At 46.0% G+C, this 19,225-nt stretch overlaps 1 protein-coding gene across 1 annotated transcript in view; it reads right to left on the reverse strand.

Annotated features, from left to right (window-relative positions):
• ADCY2 (adenylate cyclase 2) overlaps positions 1–19,225 on the reverse strand; it is a 136,912-nt gene that overhangs the window by 46,050 nt on the left and 71,637 nt on the right. The window contains 1 exon segment of the mRNA XM_048515881.1: positions 7,472–7,556. Coding sequence (XP_048371838.1) covers positions 7,472–7,556 — 85 coding nt within the window.

The following is a 19,225-nucleotide window of genomic DNA, read 5'->3' on the forward strand; positions in this document are numbered from 1 at the left end:
CCCCTCACAACAAACACCCTGTGAGGTGGGTGGGGCTGAGAGAGCTCCGAGAAGCTGTGACTAGCCCAAGGTCACCCAGCTGGCATGTGTGGGAGTGTACAGGCTACTCTGAATTCCCCAGATAAGCCTCCACAGCTCAGGCAGCAGAGCTGGGAATCAAACCTCCAGATCAGATACACGAACTTGTAACCTCCTACGCCACTACTGCTTTTATTATAATTTTTGTATTTTTGATATGATTTAATTCTATTTGTTTTATGGCAAATAAAGGCTAAAGAAGAAGACATTTTGAATTCTGACTCTGTTCTCGGGGATATTAGCTGCCCTTCCTAATTTGGTGACAGCTGCAAATTTGATTGACGAGCCCTCCATTCCATCATCCAAGTCACTGATAAAACTATTGACTCGCCCTGGGCCCAGGCCAGAACCCTGCGGCACCTCATTAGTCACTTCTCTCCAGGATGAAGATGAGCCATTAATGAGCACCCTTGGAGTTCAATCAGTCAACCAATTACAAATCCATCTAATAGTAGCGTTGTCTAGCCCACATTTCAGTGGCTTACTTGCGAGAATATTAGGCACCTTGTCAAACGCTTTACTAAAATCATGGTATGCTACGTCCACAGCATTCCCTTCATCTACCAATAGTGTTTTCCCACTTACCTTCTGCCCCGCGCTACTGTAGGCAAGTAGTGCGGGGTCCCCCGGCACTCCCCATTACAGGGGCAGCGACAACGCAGCCACCCCGACGCTGCCGCTGTCGCGCCCCCTCAGTGCGTGACAATCCTGGCGCCTTTTGAAACAGTGCCTTTTGATGACCCTGCACAGAGCGCGGGGTTGTGGGGAAGCCCGGGCGCGCGTCAGAAATGATGCGTACTGGGAGTAGCGCGCAGCGACCCCTCACCCAGGTAAGTGGGGAAACGACCCTAGTTTGTCAATTTATCAAAAAGAGAGAGATAAGATTGGACATTGTATAAACCGTTGGGGGGCAGGGGACTTTGCACAGATCTCATTTCCAAAATGAATTGGACCAATTTCACTCCCCTAGCCCGGGATTTTTGAAAATCGCTAAACCAGCGACTCTTTTGCACAGTCCTGAATGGGAGGCGCTCCCACTGCAAACACAACAGGAAGGAGCTGTTTTATTTCCATCCCTTCCACCCGTTCCCTTTCAGTTCCCTGCCGCCCACTGTCAGGGAGAACCCACCCATTTGTTGCCATTCTGTGCCGGTCGCCCAGCAGGTTGTGGGCAGATTCTCTTAGTGCCCGGCAGTGTACAAAATCCCTCGAGCAAGTTTGCTCCCTGTGGCAGTGAATAGGACCGCCATAGAGAGCTACAGAAACATGTTCAATATTGAAGAAGAAGAAGAAGAAGAAGAAGAAGAGTTTGGATTCATATGCCCCCTTTCTCTCCTGCAGGAGACTCAAAGGGGCTGACAATCTCCTGGCCCTTCGCCCCTCACAACAAACACCCCGTGAGGTGGGTGGGGCTGAGAGAGCTCCGAAGAACTGTGACTAGCCCAAGGTCACCCAGCTGGCGAGTGTGGGAGTGCACAGGCTAATCTGAATTCCCCAGATAAGCCTCCACAGCTCAGGCGGCAGAGCGGAGAATCAAACCCGGTTCCTCTAGATTAGAGGCCAGACAAGCCTAAGAAACATGGACTGTATGTATTAGACACATGAGCTCTTAACCTCCTATGCCACTATTGCTCAGCCATTGCAGGGATGTCCTTTTCCTTTTTCTTTCTTTTGCGTGTTGCACATGCACAGCTATGCAGGTGGAGCCGATTGGATTGTGGGACAATCAACATGGCTGTGGGGGTTCATTTCTGGATGCCTGCGCAGCTACACACATGTGGTGCAGGGAATTATAAAAAAGAGAGAAAAGCATCTCTGTGCGAAGGCGTGAAAGCAACTCGATGCTGTTTTAATCTTAAGGAACTGCATGAGCGTTCTTCTCTATCATGGAGCAGGTCAATTTGCCATGCCCATCCATCAACCTTTTTGGTCATTCAACAAGGACTGCAAGAGCAATCTGTGTATACAATTGGCCATGTTGGCAGGGGCTAATGGGAATTGTAGTCCATGCACATCTGGAGAGCAGCAGGTTGAAGACCCCTGGTGCATACCATGTCACTTTGTGGAGTTACAGGGGAAATGCTCCACACAGATTTTGTTAAGCTTTTCTTTATTCTAGGCAGATGTAATGTATTTTGCAATTGAATTTCCTAGAAAGAGTGTAATGGGCCAGTGGGAACAAAAACAGCCATTGACTTCTGTACGTGCTCCCCCCTGTATTTTTCTCTCCCATTTGAACGGGGCCACTTGGCACAATACCTGTATTGCTTAATAAACCCTGTTCAAAGGAGAGCCATAATGCTCGCCAGGTTTAATGTTATGCCTTCCGCCTTGTTACATGGCAGATTTAATAAGCAAGAAAAGGCTAAAAGATTGTGCCCATGCAACGATGGCTCAGTTGAATCTCTGGCCCACCAATTACTACACTGTCCCAGATTCAAGGAAATCAGATCCAAGTATGTGAATCTTACTCCTTTACATTTACCCCATCTCCCCGATTTAATTAGATTACACTACTTGTTGGACAACCCTGATCCTTCTCTGTATGATAGTGGCAGACTTTCTCCTGGAAATTACTAAACGCCAGTAGATTTCCTTCGACCTGTATTGTATATGCTTTTTAATCTGTTTTTATTACTGTTGTACTGTTGTCTATGCCAATAAAGGCTTGCTTCTTCATTGACTTCTGTGTCCTATTGTATATCCCAATGGAAAGCTCCAGGAGATTCTACCAGCTTCTGTCACGCACTACAAGATTTTGGTGAGGATCCTCACCAAAAATGAGAGAAATCTGATCTCTTATTCTGTAACCTAAGAAATTTCAATGAAGGTCTCCAGATGCTTTAACAAAAATGAAAAAAGAAAGCAACTCAGACTGTTTGCATGAGCCCCAATCGCTGCCTTAATGGGCGAAGGGCACAAATGCGAGCGGGAGAAAGGAAAACGACACCTCTTATGCATCTGCTGTGTGGAATCCACCACCGTCTGGCATGTATCTGTGCTACAATATCACTGTTACGCGTTCAAGTGTTTTGATACCCTCATCAGTTTTGTTCTCTGTTTGCCTTTATTCACTCTTTATCTGTGGTACAAATGCCCTATGTGCAGCAAAATAGGATAAGAAACCACAAGGCACAAATCTAAACTATCTATCATCAAGCAGGTGCACCAGCTTGCAGATGTACATAGAAGCTGAAGTGCTTATAAATATGCCAGCACACAATGGTAGAGGAGGGCAGTGGCGTAGCGCCAAGGGGACAGGGGGTGCATGACACACAGAGTGTGCACCAGGATGGGGGTGTGGTGGGGGAGTTCCAGGGGTGTGGCAGGGGTGCAGGACATATGTGTGCCCCGGGCACAGTTTCCCTTTGCTCCAGCCCTGGAGGAGGGTCTGTGGCTCAGTGGCTACAACTTGCCTGAGTCACAGGTCTTCAAAACTGAAGGAGAGCCTCCTTCCTCGTTGCGAGGACCCCTAACGAACAGAATAGTTCAAAGGCCAAAGCAGGCCTTGGAAAAGTACCGTGTTTCCCCGAAAATAAGACAGTGTCTTATATTAATTTTTGCTCCCAAAGATGCGCTATGTCTTATTTTCAGGGGATGTCTTATTTTTCTGTGTTCTGTTCGTCAGGTATGCTTCCAAACAAAAACTTTGCTATGTCTTACTTTCGGGGGATGCCTTATATTTCACACTTCAGCAAAACCTCTACTGCGTCTTATTTTTAGGGGATGTCTTATATTCGGGGAAACAGGGTATCTTTGGCTCCAGAAGCAGCTCAGAAACGTAGCTGTCAGATACATTTTTTCAGTTTGCAGGGTTTTATATTTTTATGACAATATTTTTCTCACTATTGCCCCCATAAAACTATTGTTAAGCTCTTCAGCTTTTAAAAATAATTAAGCTGAAATCTGACAAAAGCATTGTAGTATATAAATAATATGGCATAACTTTAGATATTGCCATCATAAATTCATTGCTGAAAATACTAGATGCTGCAATTAAATTCTAGGTCTCAGGGTGAGCAGGTGCCTGGGAACTGTCGAAACCTGGGATAGGCCTCCTTAAAATAGGGGTTTATTTTTAATTTTGTATTATACAAGAAATTATTTTTGGAAAACTGGAATTTCAAAGAATGTTCTCCAATATGTTTCATAGGCGGCCCAGCTAAAGGATACTGTTATCTACTTACTACCACAGTGGTGGCTGTCCCTCAATGAAAACAATGAAAACAATGACAGGATCCCCCAAGCTACAGAAATTGTTCTGTGCCTCAAGAGATGGATGTGCACGTTTTCTCAATCAGCAGACCTCCATCCCATGTGGCAAACTGTTTTTGACACCAAGTGAGATTCAATTTCAAAAGCAATTTGCAGCATGTGAAGGGAACGTGGTTTGCAACGCTGCATTCTGGACAGTGGCTGTAATAATCTCAATCTGTAAAAATTCCTTCTGGGAGAATGGATATAAAATGAGCATTATGGGTCACAAGGTGCACTTGGCTCTGCTCTTGGACAGTGAAAAGGCCTGAAGTCCAGGGGAGGACCCTGGAGCACACCACAGAGGACTGTCACCATCCAAAATCTGTGGAGAAGCCTGGAATCAAAGAATAAGGAAGGACTGTCCTATTTCAGAGCAAAACTGTATTTTGCAGGAAGCAGAATCTGTCATTGGGGTGGTGTTTAGTTTCCGGGCTGTAAGGCCGTGTTCTAGTAGCGTTTTCTCCTGACGTTTCAGCTGTATCTGTGGCTGGCATCCTCTGACGATGCCAGCCACAGATGCAGGCAGAACGTCAGGAGAAAATGCTCCTAGAACACGGCCTTACAGCCCGGAAACCACACAGCACCCCGATGATTCTGGCTGTGAAAGCCATCGATAATACATAGGATCTGTCATGATTTCACTGTGATTTATTATGTTATTTCAGACTAGCAGTACAGCCCATTGTGCTGAACAACACAATGGGCTCTAGAAACCTGTCAGAGAAGACATCCCAGAAGCTGGCAGGGAAGCTGATCTCTGTATCTCAGAGGTTCTGTAACGTTGCCAACTTCTAGGAAGGGCCTGGAAATCTAAACTGTTTTCCAGACAGCTCCCCTGGAAAAAAAAGGCAGGGTATGTGCTGCTGAGGGAAATCCCCCCCCCTCAAACTCCCCCTCCCCAAATCTGAATGTGAGCTCCCAGGTGCCATTGGGAGCTCACGTGCAGGATGTGAAAGCAATGGCCTTCTGCTGCTGCTGCTCCTGAGCACCTGGTCTGCTAAGGCATTTGCAATCTCAGATCAAGGAGGATCAAGATTGGTAGCCATAGATCGACTTCTCCTCCATAAGTCTGTCCAAGCCCCTTTTAAAGCTATCCAGGTGAGTGGCCATCACCACCTCCTGTGGCAGCATATTCCAAACACCAATCACACGTTGCGTGAAGAAGCGTTTCCTTTTATTAGTCCTAATTCTTCCCCCCAGCATTTTCAATGAATGCCCCCTGGTTCTAGTATTGTGAGAAAGAGAGAAAAGTTTCTCTCTGTCGACATTTTCTACGCCATGCATTATTTTATAGATTTCAATCATATCCCCCCTCAGACGTCTCCTCTCCAAACTAAAGAGTCTTAAACGCTGCAGCCTCTCCTCATAAGGAAGGTGCTCCAGTCCCTCAATCATACTCATTGCCCTTCTCTGCACTTTTTCTATCTCTTCGATATCCTTTTTGAGATATGGCGACCAGAACTGAACACAGTACTCCAAGTGCGGTCGCATCACTGCTTTATATAAGGGCATGACAATCCTTGCAGTTTTATTATCAATTCCTTTTCTAATGATCCCCAGCATAGAGTTTGCCTTTTTCACAGCTGCCCTGTGAAACTTCCCATCCTGCAGGTGCATATATCTGGGGGAGGGGGGTCTCCAGCCAGAGCCCCCTGCCCTCATTTGACCCCCTTTCAGTCTTGAATGAAGAAAGTGCCCTGACTCTGAGTTTGCCAGCTCCACCACCCTCGTCGTTGCTGCCTCCAATGGTTTCCTCGCAGGCACAACCTGAGGTGAGAAATGCTTTGAGGAGACAGCCTGAGAAGCCATTCTGTGAGGGCTCCACATTCCCTTGACCTCCAGGCCCAGTCTCTGCCACCTGCCTGCTGATAGGCACAAGGGCAAGGCCCTGTCCACAGAGCAAAAGCTCTGACCGGTTACAAAAACAACCATCCAAAATCTTCTTCAGTGTTCAGAGATTTATTGTTTTCTTTCAATTCTGCACAGAAGAGGGAACTCTCCTCTGTTAGAAATAGGGAGGAGGTTCCAGGGGCTGCTGCTTGCGTAACATAATTTATACCCTCTTACAAACATCCCTCCTTGTCTTCCGACCATTGGTTTGAGTCAAGAAGACGTACAGACCTGGTCATCTCATCCCACCTTTTACCACACCTTGCCCAATCCCATATTTGGTGAAACTTAAGTCCAAAACACCTTGCGTAAAAGGTTTCTATAACAACTACTGGTTTCTATTTTGCCTTTCTCTGTATTTGTGAGCTTCTGCTCATTCCTTATCTCCTGGGTGGGGCCCTGTTTTCCCAAACCACCTGAAAAACTCAGTGTCAGGCTGCCCCATGAGTTTCGTTTCTTCCAACTACAGTAAGCTTCTGAAGTGCTTGGGTGCCCAGTGAATCACTCTCCTATAACTTGTATGATTAAATACAATGGCTTAAAACATCCTAAACTATATGTCCATATCACTGCTGGTTGCCACGGACAGTGCCCAGCAGCAAGAGGGAGCTGGCATGGCTGTGGTTATGGCGCCTCGTGGGGCAGAGAAAAGGTCCGGAGCTGCGGGCCCCTGAGCAACCCGGGTGGCCAATCATCACGCTCGACTCGCTTCCAGCCAGTTGCCACACACGACTTTGCTGGAAGTGAGTCACGCATGGCGATTGGCTGGGAGTCCGTCGTCGCCATCTGGCTCTGCTTGCTCAATTATACATACTGATTGGGGATCTATCCAGACTGAAAGATAGGGCAGGCATGAAATAAATAAATCAAGCAACTCTTTTTATTATACGCCTGTTGGGAGTCATCATCAATGTGAGTACTTGTCAAGGGCAAAAGCAAAAATTTCATTCACTATGAACAAGCACTGTTGAAAGACTCTGATTTGGTTAAAGCTCAGTGGATAAGAAGTACCAACACAACTGTTCTCTGCATTTCAAATTACTGGGGAAATAATTAAGTTGCGGAAAAGAAGTCCTCAGAGACCTCTTTTCTCCCTCAGGCAACTCACAGCAGCATTATTATACTGACATTTTAAAAAAAATACAAACAGGCGGCCTTCAGATAATGCAAAGGTGTTCTTGTGGCCTCATGATTTATGCATGAGCAACAGCGTTGCTAAGGAAGCCGAGGCCCGCTTCATACCTACCAAGAGCTGTCCAGCAAAACAGACAAAAAGAATGAAGGAAAGCACAAGAAAGGCAGCCCCGAAGGAGATTCCAAGAACAGACTTTCTACGAGACAAGAAGAAAAAGGCCTGTTAGAGAAGCTAGCATAGCGATAAAGGACATAAAGCTTCCTTCTTAAGAACATAAGAACGAGCCAGCTGGATCAGACCAGAGTCCATCTAGTCCAGCTCTCTGCTACTCGCAGTGGCCCCCCAGGTGTCTTTGGGAGCTCACATGCAGGAGGTGAAAGCAAGGGCCTTCTGCGGCTGTTGCTCCCGAGCACCTGGACTGTTAAGGCATTTGCAATCTCCGATCAAAGAGGATCAAGATTGGGAGCCATAGATCGACTTCTCCTCCATCAATCTGTCCAAGCCCCTTTTAAAGCTATCCAGATGAGTGGCCATCACCACCTCCTGTGGCAGCATATTCCAAACACCAATCACACGTTGCGTGAAGAAGTGTTTCCTTTTATTAGTCCTAATTCCCCCCCCCCCCAGCATTTTCAATGGATGCCCCCTGGTTCTAGTATTGTGAGAAAGAGAGAAAAATCTATCTCTGTCAACATTTTCTACCCCATGCATAATTTTATAGACTTCAATCATATCCCCCCTCAGACGTCTCCTCTCCAAACTAAAGAGTCCCAAACGCTGCAGCCTCTCCTCATAGGGAAGGTGCTCCAGTCCCTCAATCATCCTCGTTCTTCTTTTCCTTCTTCTTTTATGGTGGGAATTAGGCCTGTTTGCTTGGATATCACCAAGTAAATGGGATGATGGAGGCTCGACGGCTCACAGGTCGAATAGTTTTGCATGCAAACCAGGGAATGGACATGAGGTACCTAATCTTAGCATCGAAACGGGCACACCCTTGAGAAGAACTCACTCCTCACTGTCCCTTTCTGCAGCTTGTTGCCCCGGATATTTTTGCTCTTTTGGCAACGGAAGCACGTGAGGAAGAGATCACAGGGAAAGATCGTACATTTTGACTCATCTGTAAAATGCAGACTGCATGCTTGCGCTGCCTCGATTTGTCCCAGGGCTGCACAGGAAAGGAAGTGGGCATTTAATCCATTAACTCCTGCTTTGTTTCCCTATTTAAAACCAGCTCCCCCACTCTGCCATTCGCATTTCAGAGGAAAAGACATGTTGGATAAAGACATTTGCTTATAGCAAAGCAGGGGTCCTACTTCCAAATAGCAAAACAGAGTGGAAAGTTCATACCCCTCTTCCTCCCCTATACAGTCCCAGAGTGCTCTGCAAGCCTGAAACAAGAAGGGCCCCTTCCGCACACGCAAAAGAATGCGTTTTCAAACCACTTTCACAACTGTTTGCAAGTGGATTTTGCTATTCCACACGGCTTTGAAGAGCACTGAAAGCAGTTTGAAAGTGCATTATTCTGCATGTGCGGAATGAGCCAAGCACTCTGTGGGCAGAATGAGAGGTGTGATCTCCATCTTGTTGGTCTCAGACCTAAATCCAGGGAAGTGAGCCCAGGGCAAAGTTTCACGGGGTCACCTGCAGGCTGCTTTTGTTTTCAAAACTCAGACTCTCAACGCACATCTTGCAAGAGATTCAACAAACTCCGCTGTTGACGCGATGCCTCGTCCGGCCCTTAATCAAGCCAGAGGGGGAAGTGAAGCAGAGATCCTTGAGAGCAACGCATGTATTATTTATACTTCACGGGAGATGAAGCGCTAATAGTCTCTTGAACAGACGAGGACCATTTTTCTAAAGAAATAAGCAATGATTCCTGTTTCCATGCCTAACTTTAGAAATATGGTGGGATAGGTAATATTTAATCATCAGCATAACCCAACAACGATCGTGGGCAAAATCCAGCAAATTTCAATCCTATCTATTTCAAAGTGAGAAGCTTAAGCGTGCTCCTAAAGGCCAAGGCAGATGATAGCAGCATGTCGAGCCCCACAGCAAGGCTAACTGGCTCCTTACAACCATTTCGGCTTGGCCCAGCACCATGCCGCAGGGGCGTAGCTGCCAGGGGACGGGTGGGGCGTCTTGCTCTGGGCATGCGCCGGTGCATGGGTGGTGTGTGGGCGTTCCGAGGCTTGGTGGGGTGGGTGGGGGGCGCAGGGCACACATGTGCCCCAGGCACAGTTCCCCCTCGCTACGCCCCCCTGTCACATATAATTGCAATTCAGGTGGGGGGATCCCAATCCAACTGGGGTCAAGTATATCGCTTCGTTTGGCCGTATCTTTCCCACTGCCATCAGCAGGACTTCACTGCATAGTTTTCAATTGATCTTTTGGCCTATGGCTCAATGTAACACGACAGTCAGCTATTAAGTTTATGTACAGTTTTTACTGAAAAATCACGTTTCTTTATTTATAGTATGCCTAAAAGTACATTAGCTGCTTCACAAAAGATAAACAGGTCTGCCCAAAGCAGTCTAAAAGCATGACCCACAAGGTTTTTATTCCTCAATGAAGTCAATGGGTTGTCCTTAACTTAATGGTCCTTAACGTTTTCATTGAAATCCAGTAAGTCACCAGGCTGGCATCTAGAGAGTAAGGAAGGGCCAGCATCGGCCCGTGGTGGCAAACCTTTGGCACTCCAGATGTTATGGACTACAATCCCATCAGCCCCTGCCAGCATGGCCAATTGGCCATGCTGGCAGGGGCTGATGGGAATTGTAGTCCATAACATCTGGAGTGCCAAAGGTTTGCCACCACTATCCTTCACCCTCCAGGGATGTTTCTGCTGGTGAAAATGGCAGAGGAGGGAAGTCCCTTCTTTCCACTTGCACTGTTTGTAGAGATGTGAAGCGATGGACAAGTTTTTTAAGTTTTAAGAAGTCTACATATAGAGGCTGTTGTGGGTTTCTCAGACTGCATAGTCCGGTAGTTTTTGCTCCTAACATATTGCCTGCATCTATGGCTGGAATCTTTAGAGGCATGTCACATACTGCGACAGGCCTCTGAAGGTGTCAGCCATAGATGTGGGTGAAACATTAAAAGCAAAACCTACCAAGCTATGGCTACACAGCCCTGGAAACCCACAGTAGCTAGTTGATTGCAGATGTGAAAGCCTTCGACAACACTGTCTGCTTGTAGCACTGAAAGAAGCTGGCTCTAGTTCATAAACCTTCATCTTGGAACAAAAAAAAATCAGCATACAAGGATCCAGAAGACCTCTTATTTATCTTTTTTTTTTCATAACATGTAACATTTCTTTCTATCCAAGAGGCAATCTACCAACTAAGGTCACCAAACAGATGTTGCATTTTTCTAACCCATGACTGCTGCTGAGCATCGTAGACCAGCCAACCTGACAGGCGAGACTGAGTGGGGCCAGTCAGTGGTGGGATCCAAAAATGTTAGTAACAGGTTCCCATGGTGGTGGGATTCAAACTGTGGCGTAGCGCCAATGGGGCTGGGCGGGGCACGACAGGGGCGTGGCCGGGCATTCCGGGGGCGAGGCATTCCTGGGCGGGGCTGTGGCAAGGACACAGGCGCTGCGCCGGTCCTTGGGCAGGAAACCAATGCACGCAGGCGCAGGCCGCTACGCACGCCTGCTGGACTGCTTCAAGTTCTGCGCGCTACTGCTGGGAGGAGGGGCGTAACTAAGGCAAAAATCACGTGGCAAAATCACCAATTTCGGCACACACAAATAATTTGTAACCTACTCTCGGGAACCTGTGAGAACCTGCTGGATCCCACCTCTGGGGCCAGTCCCTAGTCCAAGAGAGGCACACAGGGAGGTACACTTCCACTCTGATGAAATTCAAGGAACTGTAAGAACAAGCATTGCATGCTCCTCTTAGCTGAAAAGCTTCACAATGTAATGCAACATCATGCCCAGATAGGGGGAGAATATTAACTGCTGTCTCTCTCTCTCTTTGGTCTCGCTAGAATCTCCATAACCCAGTGATGTGATTTATAATGCAAGAGTACATACACAAGGCCTCTTAGCAAGTAAAGCATAACTAATCTACGTTATGCAATTCCTAATGACAGAAAAGTTCCCGGACAGCATCAGCGGTGGGCGCAGCCAGGCATCAGAGATTAATTAGGAACCCACCCCTTACCGCCACTATCATTTGTCCCACTAAAGTACACACACACACCCACCCCCACACACACACCCACACACACCCACCTCCCCCACACCCACACCACACACAGTGGCTGCAAGGTCCTCTATCCCTTTGGAGCATCATTTCCTGGAGAACAGTGGGTTGCAGTGGGAGGCAGCCAAGTTCCATTCTGCCACGGGAAAATTTAGGTTGGTTCCAACCCATATTGAGAAACATTAATTGAAAGAAGAAGTAGGGGAGTAGTTTGGATTTATATTCCCCCTTTCTCTCTTGCAAGGAGACTCAAAAAGGCTCACAACTCTTCCCCCCCCCCCCCCAGCAAACACCCTGTGAGGCGGGTGGGGCTGAGAGAGCTCAGAAGAACTGTGACTAACCCAAGGTCACCCAGCTGGCGTGTGTGGGAGTGCCCAGGCTAATCTGAATTCCCCAGATAAGCCTCCACAGCTCAGGCGGCAGAGCTGGGAATCAAACCCGGCTCCTCCAGATGCCTCCTGCTGCTATTATTATTATTATTATTATTGATACAAAACAGTTACACACAGCAAGCAAGATCAATATGCTGGATTTTGTATTACATCACACGTCGGACACTTCCCAAGCATCTAGGACTGTGTGATGTATCGACGAATAATGCGTGCAGAGCCGAGTAGGGTGGCTACCTTTGTAGCCATATATGGTGATTTTGTCAGCGCCTAATTGTTTTGGCGTCGCTCTCAAGATCTTTAGGTACTTCACCCAGTGTGCCAATCAACACTGGTAACGCCTTTACCGGTTTTTTTCCAGCTGAGTCTTTGTAGTTCAATCCTTAGATCCTCGTCTCGTGTAAGTTTTTCCAGTTACTTATCATCACTCCTGCTGTCACAAGAAATTGCAAAATCATCAATCCACACTTTTTTTTTTTTTTCCACAATCGTGAGGTCAGGAGTACAGTGTTCCAAAACTTTGTCAGTCTGAATCTCGGAAGTCCCAGAGCAGTTTCTATCGTTCATTTTCAGTGACCTTTTCTAGGCTTGTGATTCCACCAGTTCTTTTGTCACAGGCAGATGCGGTAGTTGTGGCACATGTTCCAGTGAATCATCTGAGCAACAGTATTATGCCTCTGCTTGTAGTCCTGCCTATGCTGATCTTCTTGCAGCAGCTAAGTATGTGATCTATTGTTTCGCCTGCTAAGTTTCCTTTGCAGAGTTCAAAATTTCGTATCTTGTAGTTGACTTTTCAATTCTGGCTTTGATGGCATGCTTGTTCGAATTCGTTTGGTTCTTGGGCCGCAAGAATCTGCTTCTCAGTCTCCTTTTTTCAACTCCATTTCAGAGCCACCACAACCAGGTTTCTTTTTTTCCTTGTCAATTTTGTCCTCTAATTTTTCTAGGAACTGTCCATGTATAGCCTTCTTTTGCCAGTTTTCGTTTCTGCTTTGCAGTGTATTTTTACGGTATTCACTCTTTTGCCCTTTTGTACTTTGAGCAGTTTCTTTCTGCTGCTGACTTCCATCAATGTTGGTTCTTCACTGTTTTTTCAAGCATAATCTGCCAGTGCATGCTTCTTCTTTCTTCCACCGTTTGTTCTGCTAATTCTATAGCCCTCCACCTCCTGATTTTCTGGCTAGGTAGTGCTCCGTCAACATCACTACGCCGGGTGTAATGAGCAGTGGATTGTCATCAGTTTTCTTGTTTTTCTATCCAGATCATCCAGCCTCTGCCAAGGGCCCAGTTCACAATTCCAGCAGTGTATCTGATGACGTGGTATGGCCCAGGTGTTGATAGCCTTGATCAGAGACTCTACTGCTTAATTCGCTCTTCAAAATTTTTCTGACCCTTTGGACATATTCTCTGCTGACCACATTTTTTCACATGTCCATGCTCTTTCTTGATGTTGTCCAGCTTCAGTATTCCCAGGCATTTATAGGATTCAGGGTTGATTGCACTTCTTATGGTTTTTCCATTAGGCATCTCTTTTCCCTTACTGTCAGTGTAATTTTCCCTTTCTTCAATGCCACTCGTATGATTTTGTCCAAGCTTCCTAACTCCATACTAATGTCATTGCTGAAGATTCTGACTGTGTTGGTCAGTGACTGAATTTCAGTTTCTGATTTTCCATAAAGCTTTAGATCATCCATGTGCAGCAAGTGGGAAAATTTGGGTGAATGTCTTACAGTTTGATAGCCCAGGTTTGTTTTTTGTAGAATTGTTGACAGTGGGATCACTGCAATGATGAACAACAATGGTGACAGTGAGTCTCCTGGAAAATTCCTCTCTTGATGATTACAGTTCCGTAGCTTTGGTCGCCCATGAACAACTTCCAGTTTTCCAGTGCTTCACGTAATTTTGAGTAAACTTATAATATTTTCACAAACCCCAATGACATCCAGACATTTGATGATCCAACTGTGTGGCAGTGAGTCTAATGCTTTTTTGTAATCAATCCATCGCTAGCATACAAGCTTGTTTTGGCGGTTTTAAAAGTTCTCCAGTATCATTTTATCAATCAGAAGCTGATCTTTCGGTGCCCCTACTTCTTCTTTTATTACCTTTTTGTTCTACTGGCAAGATGTTATTTGCCTCCAAGCAATCTTGGATTTTACCTGTGCAATTATGCCTGTCAGCAGTTTGAACATTGTAGGCAAACACGTTATTGGCCTTTGTAGTTTCCTGGTATTGTCCCCGCTTGCTGAATCTTTTCTGTATCAAATATGTTTTTCCAGTTACTATCCATTCACTGATGTTTCCAGTTTGTAAAGCATTTCATTGAATCACTCGGCCATTTTTGAGTGCAGGCTGGTCAGATATTTGAGCCAAAATCCATGCAACTGATCATTGCCAGGTGATGTCCTAATTTTGACTTTCTTCACTTCTTTACCGATCATTTCTGTTGTTATTTCCAAGTTTCTCATCTTGTTCTTTTGAAAATTTCTTTCAAAAGTCTTTTATCCAATTCAGCATTGTTGTTGTAGCCTTTTTTCGTTTCCTACAAATTTTTCCAGAATGTATTTGTAGCTGTTTTTTTCTGGTTTTTCATTCTGCACAGCTGCCTGCTTTGATTCTGCACTCTGGTAGAACCGCCTTTGATCAGATTGAAAAAAGTTGGATTTTGGTTTCTTGTACTGGATGACTCTAGCTTCATTTCGCTCAATTTTTCTGGCTGCCATGTGATTCGTGTTGTTTCACAATTTCGCAAGTGCTTCTTCAATTTTTCAAAGTTCAGCCAGTATTTTTAACTGCGGGTTATTCTTTATTTTGACATTTTTCAGTTTTTGTTCCTTCCATGTTCTTCAGATTGCTTGCATCTGGATCGAGGGTTCTTGATTTTTAACTCCAACCCCGATTTTCCATTTTGGGTTTTTCCAGTCATTTTCTCTTTATGGCTTGAGTTTTTGTATCCCCAATTCTTGTGTTACAATCACTGCAAGGTAATGTATGAACGCTGATTAGTTTCTTACATTGATGTTATCTGGATAGTTGCGAAAGTGCAGCATTCACATCTTCCATTAGATGTTTATGATGTTTTCTTTGCAGTACCTGCTTTCTACCGTTGGCAGTCTTTGCCTTTTCTTCCTTTTGATGCAGCATAGGTCAAAAAAATTCTTCTTAAGTTCTTGTTGCCTTGTGGTCAATGTGCCAGGTGTACTCTAAAAATGACCACAGGTTTTTCATGCAAAATTTCTGCATTTTCTTCTGGCTCAAAATGTTCAGTGGACTTTCAGATATTGTTAGAACTCCTACAATTGTCTCCCACAGTTGCCTGTTCTACTGTTTCATGATTTTTTTCCGTGATTTCTTCAAGTTCGGACTTCACTCGAACACCTTGTTCCTGGTTATGAATCGCTTCTGGTCAGCAAGTCTCAGTTCAGTTACAGCCAGCAACTGGATATTCTGAAGCTTCCACAGTCGGGTACATCCTGCTTTTGGTAGCCATGCTTTTGGGGTTCCGATTTATGGTAGCAGTTCATGACAGCTCAATTCTCTGACATTGAAAATTTCTGCCGCCAGTAGTTGTTTTGCTTCTAGTTAGTTCCGCAGGCCCATGCCCTGGTTGCTCGCCAGCAATGGGTCCTGGTTCCTGTAGCCCACTTGTTCCACGGATGCCCGTAGGTTCACCACAGCACCACAATGTCCTTATTATCCTGGGCGCTTACCTAATCGGCTTTCAGGCATATAGACTTCTTTTGCGTTTGTTTCACCATATTTTAATGGGTTGGGTGCACTTAGTCCTTCTCCTCAATTGAGACCACTCTGGCATGGTTGAACCTGCCGGTAGTTTGCACTACCGCCAGCACAGCTCATTATTATTATTATTATTATTATTATTATTATTATTATTATTATTATTATTATTATTATTATTATTATTATTATTATTATTATTATTATTATTATTATTATAATATTTATAAACCGCCCTCCCCCGAAGGACTCAGGGCGGCGAACAGAAAGATAGAGCACAATAAAGTCAGTAAACATTACAAAACGGCTCTATGTATATTTAAAACCAACCCCATTAAAATGCAGCGTTCTAGCATCAGGTATTGATGGTGTCCACTTAATAAATCCCCTAAAAAGAGAGGGGAAGAGGAAAAGAGAGGAGAAACAGCAGGGTCCACAGATGTTAAAAGGGGGGGTCATCAGCGGCCAGACTCCCCAAAGGCCCGGTGGAACAACTCTGTCTTGCAGGCCCTGCGGAAATCATTTAGATCCCCGCAGGGCCCGTGTAGCTGGAGGTAGAGTGTTCCACCAGGCAGGGGCCAGAGCTGTAAAAGCTCTGGCCCGGGTGGAGGCTAGCCGCATCATTGAGGGGCCAGGGATCACCAGCAAATTGGCCTCTGCTGAATGCAGAGGTTGATTTGGGACATATGGGGCAAGACGGTCCCGGTGAGGGTATCGAGGTCCCCAGGCCGCTTAAGGCCTTAAAGGTTTCAGCACCAGCACCTTGAAGATGATTCTGAATTCAACCGGCAACCAGTGCAGGCGCCGCAACACAGGTGAAATATGAGAGAAATTCCCCGGAGGCAGCTCCCGCATGTTTGTTTATTCTGGACCAGTTTTAATTTCCGAATCAGCCACAAGCGGGAAGGCCTGCGTAGAGCGAGTTGCAATAGTCTAGCCTGGAGGTGACTGTTGCATGGATCACAGTAGCCAGATCCGTTTGGGAGAGGAAAGGGGCCAGTCGTCGGGCTTGCCGAAGATGAAAAAACGCAACCCGGGTTACATGGGCCAGCTGGGTCTCCATTGAAAGAGACGAATCCAGGTGGACCCCCAGGCTACGGATGGAGGAGGCCGGTGCCAATGTAGCCCCCTCCCACACCGGCGGCTGGAAATCCCCAACATCTCCCCCCCCCGGCCCAGCCAAAGGATCTCCGTCTTCGATGGATTCAGTCTTAACCACTAGGCCACTGCTGCTCGGAGGCCTCTTCCCCTGTTCACTTGCAGATAATGCAGTAGCAAGGGAAAGTTTCTTGCACATTTTCAAGAGCAATGTCTTTTGTTCTCCTGGGCAGGAGGAAAATGGGACTGGGCCGGGGGGGGGGGGTGGCGGACTACCAGCTGCATCTTCGGGAGCCTAAAAAAGGAAGGGGAGAAGAAGAAGAAGAACAGTTTGGATTTATATCCCCCCTTTCTCTCCTGCAGGAGACTCAAAGGGGTTTACAACCTCCTTGCCCTTCACCCCTCACAACAAACACCCTGTGAGGTGGGTGAGGCTGAGAGAGCTCTGAGAAGCTGTGACTAGCCCAAGGTCACCCAGCTGGCATGTGTGGGAGTGCACAGGCGAATCTGAATTCCCCAGATGAGCCTCCACAGCTCAGGCGGCAGAGCTGGGAATCAAACCTGGTTCCTCCAGATTAGATACACGAGCTCTTAACCTCCTACGCCACTGCTGCTCCTTATTCTCTGCAAGATTCTCACCCATAAGTGGAGGATTTGGTGGCTCCCTGCAAGCTGGTCCCTGGACCACAGTCTCCCTGTTGCCTGGTCCGGCCTTCAAGGATGCTGTACATGTGCGGATAAGGCGTTCATTGCCAGATTCCTATCAGCCTCAGCAGCTTTTGCTTCATTTGGGTGATTTGCGCCTATTATTTTCCTCTCATTGGGGAGGGAAATTCGTTCGCAAAGCTTTCAACAGATTCCAATTAGCATTTAGGCTTGGAGTGGATAAGAGCTCCATTGTTAGCACAGCTTTTGACTGCAGACATTCACGGCTGCTCTCCCTTTCTCTTACCAGGTGCAACCAAGAGAAGAGAATGAGGGGCTTTGAAAAACTTTTTTTTCTTTGTGAATGTGTTACCGCCAGGAAAATAGACAAAATATTTTCCTGAAGTCAGGTTGCCTGGCTACACTGGCTCCATGCCCGGACATGGAGACTTGTGTGGTTCAGAAGCCTCCATAAGGTTCACAAAGAATGTATTTGGATGTTTGTGCCAATGCTATATGGTTTCCCTTGTGTTTGTGTCATTCTAGGATGTAATAAAAGCCCCTTTTAGTTAAGTTTATGCCTGCAGTTTAGGATTTTAGTTTAACAAGGTTCTTCAGTTAGGTTAAGGCTATATTAGTTTTAAGCAAGCCCTGCCAATAGGCATATGTAAAGTCTTGCCTATAAGTATAAGTATGTGTTTATCATTTAAGGTTTTTCTTAGGTTTAAGTTTAGAAATGTTGTTTTTGAAATTTGTGTCTGATGGCCAAAGCAGTGGCCAGGAAGGTTGATATTAAGGGCCAAGGAAGTTGGCTCTGGAATGCAGATTAGACCAACACCCAGCCGACTCTTTGACAAGGACAAAGACCCTCTTTGGACTTGCTAATCGAATCTGTTGCCAGCACCCAAGGGTCACCCAGCCGTTGGAAGATGTCACCCTGTTTTGCTATTGGACTGTTTGAAGTTTTACTCTCAGGATCCAGAAGCTCATTGGACTGTTCACATCCTTACTTTCAGGATCCAAGAATTGGATCATTTAAACTTGTCTCTGTCTAACACTCCCGCAAGGGAACCAACCTCAGGCAGGAGAAGGCAAGCTTTTCTCTATCTGGGGATTTGAATCTCTCATCCAGCTTGAGGTGCAAAGGGATTGTTTTTCTCCCTTTGGTGTTCTAGGATATTTTCTCTGTATTAGATGGAAGGGAGACCTTCTGGGTTTTGCACTATTTGGGTGGGACTGCCCTACACCCCCTTTCTGGGTTACTGGGGAAATGTATAAAAGGGGCTGATGCACAGCCATGTGAGAGTCCTTTTTGCTGAGCTGGGCCAGGAAATCACTTGCCAATAAAAGAACTCCTCCTCTAAGCTTGAAGTTAGGAACATCACCGGAAGCTTCCTGTGCCCCTTGCATTAAGTTGTTGAGCTATTTGACATCACTTATTGTTACCTCTGGCAAAATCGTGGTAACAAATGTGAGCTAGTTCTAATGCCCTCTTCTCCCCCCTCACCCCCAATCTCTTTCCTTGAGAGAGTTTCTTATGAATAAAGGGGAGACAAAATTCCAACTTGGAAAGAGTTCCACTATTTGTACCATCTTTTTGATACTTTTTTGGGTGTGTATGAGTAACTGATATCAAAAATAAGCCCATTTTTGTACCACTAAGCACGGAAGGTGTGCTATATAGGAACATGCTGTCCAGAGGGCAAGATTCCCAGCAGCTTCAAAAGAACAGGTGGCAAGCAACAGCCCCCCAAATAACCATTTTTTTCTGTGATCACCCC

Source organism: Sphaerodactylus townsendi, linkage group LG14 (genome assembly GCF_021028975.2).
Source record: "Sphaerodactylus townsendi isolate TG3544 linkage group LG14, MPM_Stown_v2.3, whole genome shotgun sequence".
NCBI lineage: Eukaryota > Metazoa > Chordata > Lepidosauria > Squamata > Sphaerodactylidae > Sphaerodactylus > Sphaerodactylus townsendi.